We start from the raw sequence: 4,087 nt of genomic DNA, 5'->3' as shown, positions 1-4,087 counted from the left end.
TGAGATTACCGCAATTTATGCACGGACAATATATATGACCACCTATTTCCTTTCTAGAGAAAATACGTTCTAAGTATAGAAATTGATGGTTGACCGTTTGCTATGTCCTTTTTAGTGCTGCCTATCCTTAGTTTTTACGTAGTGCTAGGGATGAACTGGATGAGCCTACATAAGGCCCACATTAAGTGTGATAAGAAGATTATGACCTTTCATTTGTCTGATGGAAGCCGATTCATTGCCTGAGGGGAGCGGGGTGGGTTTAGTTTTCCATTGATTTCAATGATGAAGGCGAAGAAGTCACTTACTAAGGGGTGTGAATCCTTTATGGCCTATGTTATCGATGCAAGGAAAGAAAAGAGGTTAGTTACCGACATTCTGGCGATTTCGGAATTTCGTGAGGTATTTCCTGATGAGTTACCGGGGTTGCCGCTGGTAAGAGAAGTAGATTATAAGATTGAGTTATTTCCAGGAGCAACTCCAGTAGCTAAGACTCCTTATAGGTTAGCTCCTTCAGAAGTTAGGGAGATGATGTCTCAGATACAGAGCTACTAGATAGAGGTTTATAATACCGAGTTCTTCGTCGTGGGGTGCGCCTGTGTTGTTTCTAAAGAAGAAGGACGGTACTCTGAGAATGTGTATATATTATCGAGAATTGAATAAGAGAACGGTTAAGAATAAGTATTCGTTGCCTAGAATCGATGATCTGTTCGATCAGCTTCAGGGTGCGTCGTATTTTTTGAAAATAGATCTTAGATCTGGGTATCATCAAGTTCAGGTTACAGAATTAGATATACCAAAGACAACGTTTAGAATAAGATATAGGCATTACGAGTTCTTGGTCATGCCATTTGGGTTGACGAATGCTCTGGAAGTCTTCATGGATCTGATGAACAAGGTTTGTAAGCCGTATTTGGACCGATTTGTTATTGTCTTTATTGATGATATATTAGTGTATTATAAGACAGAGGCCGAACATGCGGCACATCTTCGAATGGTTTTAGAGCTATTAAAAAAATATTAATTATACGCTAAGTTCTCGAAGTGTGATATTTGGCTTCGAGAAGTGCAGTTTTTGGGTCATGTTATCATAGTGAGACACGTATTAAAGTAGATCCGTCAAAAATAGAAGCGGTAATGGGTTGGAATTCGTCGAAGAGGCCGACAGAAGTAAAGAGTTTCTTGGGACTTGCGGGTTATTATCACCGATTTATAAAAGATTATTCTAAAATAGCGGGCCCGTTGACCAAATTGACCAGAAAACACGTAACTTTTCGATGGAGTGGTCAACAAGAACAGGCCTTTCAAAATTTGAAACAGTTGTTATGTCAGGCTCCAGTGTTAGTGTTACCAGAGGGTTCATATGACTTTGTGGTTTACTGTGATGCGTCCATTGCCGGTTTAGGGTGTGTGCTGATGCAGAGAGATAAATTGATCGCGTACGCTTCTCGTCAGTTAAAGAAACATGAACGTAACTATCCGGTTCATGATTTAGAAACGGATGTGGTGGTATTTGAGTTGAAGCTATGGAGACACTACTTATACGGTACAAAGTGTGTAATATGTACAGATCATAAGAGCCTTCAGTATATTTTCACGCAGAAAGAACTAAATATGAGACAAAGACAGTGGATAAAACTTATAAAAGATTACGATTGTGAATTAAAATATCACCAGGGTAAAGAAAACGTTGTTGCTGATGATTTAAGTCATAAGAAAACCGTAGAAACCGTAAAATTTATGAGAATCGAAATAGTTTCAGACCTTGTTGAACAAATAAAACAAGTTCAAGCCCAAGCTTTATTGGAGGAGAATTTAAAGACTGAATTGATGACCAAAATTAAAGACCAATTGACTGATGATTCTCGAGGACTTAAGATGTATAAGAACCGAACTTGGGTGCCTATGCTTGGAAATTTAAGGAATTTGGTCTTAAATGAAGCACACAAATCGAGGTTGACTATCCATCTGGGTAGTACGAAGATGTATAACGACTTAAAACCTATGTAAGTGGCCAACGATGAAGAAAGATGTTGCTCAATTGGTAGAAAGATGTTATATTTGTGCTCAGGTTAAAGCCGAACACCAGAAGCCCTATGGTTCGTTACAACATTTGAAATTTACAGAATGAAAGTGGGATCATATTACGATGGATTTTGTAACAAAATTACCTCAAACTTATAAAGGTAATGATATGATTTGGGTAATTGTTGATCAACTGACAAAGAGTGTACACTTTTTAGCAAAAAAAGAGACAGTCTCGTTGAGCATTCTAGCATATTTGTACTTGAAAGAAATAGTTACTCGACATGGGGTTCCGATATCTATCATATCTGACAGGGATTCTAGATTTGTGTCAAATTTCTGAAACAGTTTACAGAAAAGTTTGCGAACAAGGGTAAATCTGAGTACATCATATCATCCGTAGACCGACAGTCAGAGTGGACGTACAATACAGACACTAGAGGATATGCTTAGATCATGTGTGTTAGAGTACAGTGGTTCGTGGGATACACATTTACCTTTGATCGAGTTCGCTTACAATAATACTTATCATTTGAGTATTGGTATGCCGCCTTATGAGATGTTGTATGGTTGCAAATGTAGAACGCTGACTTGTTGGTTAGAAGCCGGAGAGAAGCAGTTTACAGGTCCAGAATTAGTACAGATAACAGCAGAAAATGTAGCGATAGCACGTGAAAAGTTGAAAGCGGCACGTGATAGACAGAAAATGTATGTTGATCAACATAGACGTCCGGTAAACTTTGAGGTAGGAGATCATGTTTACTTGAAAGTTTCACTGTGGAAAGCAGTTATTAGATTTTTTAAACGAGGTAAATTAGCCCCGAGGTACATTGGGGCATTCAAAATTATTCAAAGGGTAAATGATCAGACTATTGTGTTAGAGATTTCGACAGAGTTGGCAGGAATACAAAACATATTCAACGTGTGTTACCTTAGGAAGTGTAAGGTCGATGATGAGACACAACTGGTTCCATTGAGTGATTTGAGGGTAGATTTAAATCAAAAGTTAGTTGAAGAACCTGTTAGAATTTTTGATAGAAAGGTAATGAAGGTAAGAAAAAAGGAGATCCGAATGATGCTTGTTGAGTGGAAACATAGCTTAGGATCGAACCTTACGTGGAAGACCGAAGAGCTGATGAAAGCTCATTACCTTCGCTTGTTTGACCAGAACCAGATTCTGAGGACGAAATCTTCTTAAGGGGGTGGATTTGTAACATCTTCAGACTGGGCTTAGATGTAAGATGACTTTGTTGCCCTTAGGCATAATTGTATAGTTAATTATGCTTTTATTTTAATTAAATGAATAATGTTATTTTATTATTTGGTTAAGATGAGTTTGTGACAAGGGTCACAGAACAGGTTCGGTTATTTAATTTGGACTCTGTTAGGGTTGTCAAATTAAGTACAAAAGATTTCAGATAACCGGTAAATACCCGTGTGTGATGGGGTATTGTGTTTTAACACAAATATAAGCCTTGGACCAGCTCATTTTTTATGTTTTCCAGAATCTTCATCTCACCAACACGTAACTTCATCTTCTCTAAAACAACCCTAAAGTCTTAATATCCTTTTTGGATTTGAAATTATGTTGTAAGGCTTTTTACTATTGATTTCCTAGTTATTTCAAGGTAACAATCCATGATTTTCAGATTCAAATTGGTGGATTTATGTGGTTTTTAAGTTAGGGTTTGTCAAATTGGATTTTGAGTCAAATTTAGCTATTTTGATGTTGTTGATTCTTAAAATTAGAGGGTTTAAGTCCCTAAACGTTTTCCTAACTTGTTTTGTGTGAATTTTGGATCAAAAACATGCCTGGAAACGTGATTGAGTGATTTTGGCTCGAAACCCGTCAGTTTCTGTTGCTGTTGCTCGAAGAACACAACCGTACGGATGCAGCCTGCAACCGTACGGATACAACATGAAACCGTACGGGTGTACACACAACCGTACGGATTCAGTAGTGTTTGAGCAACCTGGCTGTGAGCACGCAACCGTACAGATGCATGATGTAATCGTACGGATGCATCTGCAACCTTACGGATATAGATCAGTGTTGTACTTGTTT

The 4,087-nt window shown here is 38.0% G+C and overlaps 1 protein-coding gene across 1 annotated transcript; it reads left to right on the top strand.

The window, feature by feature from the left end:
* Nucleotides 1-1,134: 1,134 nt before the first annotated feature.
* Nucleotides 1,135-3,220, top strand: LOC139889227 (uncharacterized). The gene is made up of 3 exons (XM_071872191.1): nt 1,135-1,371; nt 1,600-1,896; nt 2,426-3,220. The coding sequence occupies exons 1-3, from the start codon at nt 1,135-1,137 to the stop codon at nt 3,218-3,220; spliced, it is 1,329 nt and encodes a 442-aa protein (XP_071728292.1).
* The last annotated feature ends 867 nt before the right edge of the window (nt 3,221-4,087 follow it).

This window comes from Rutidosis leptorrhynchoides, chromosome 1 (genome assembly GCF_046630445.1).
Source record: "Rutidosis leptorrhynchoides isolate AG116_Rl617_1_P2 chromosome 1, CSIRO_AGI_Rlap_v1, whole genome shotgun sequence".
Classification (NCBI taxonomy): Eukaryota; Viridiplantae; Streptophyta; class Magnoliopsida; order Asterales; family Asteraceae; genus Rutidosis; species Rutidosis leptorrhynchoides.
The sequence above is the reverse complement of the archived record's forward strand: the minus strand, read 5'-3'. Positions and strand labels throughout refer to the sequence as shown.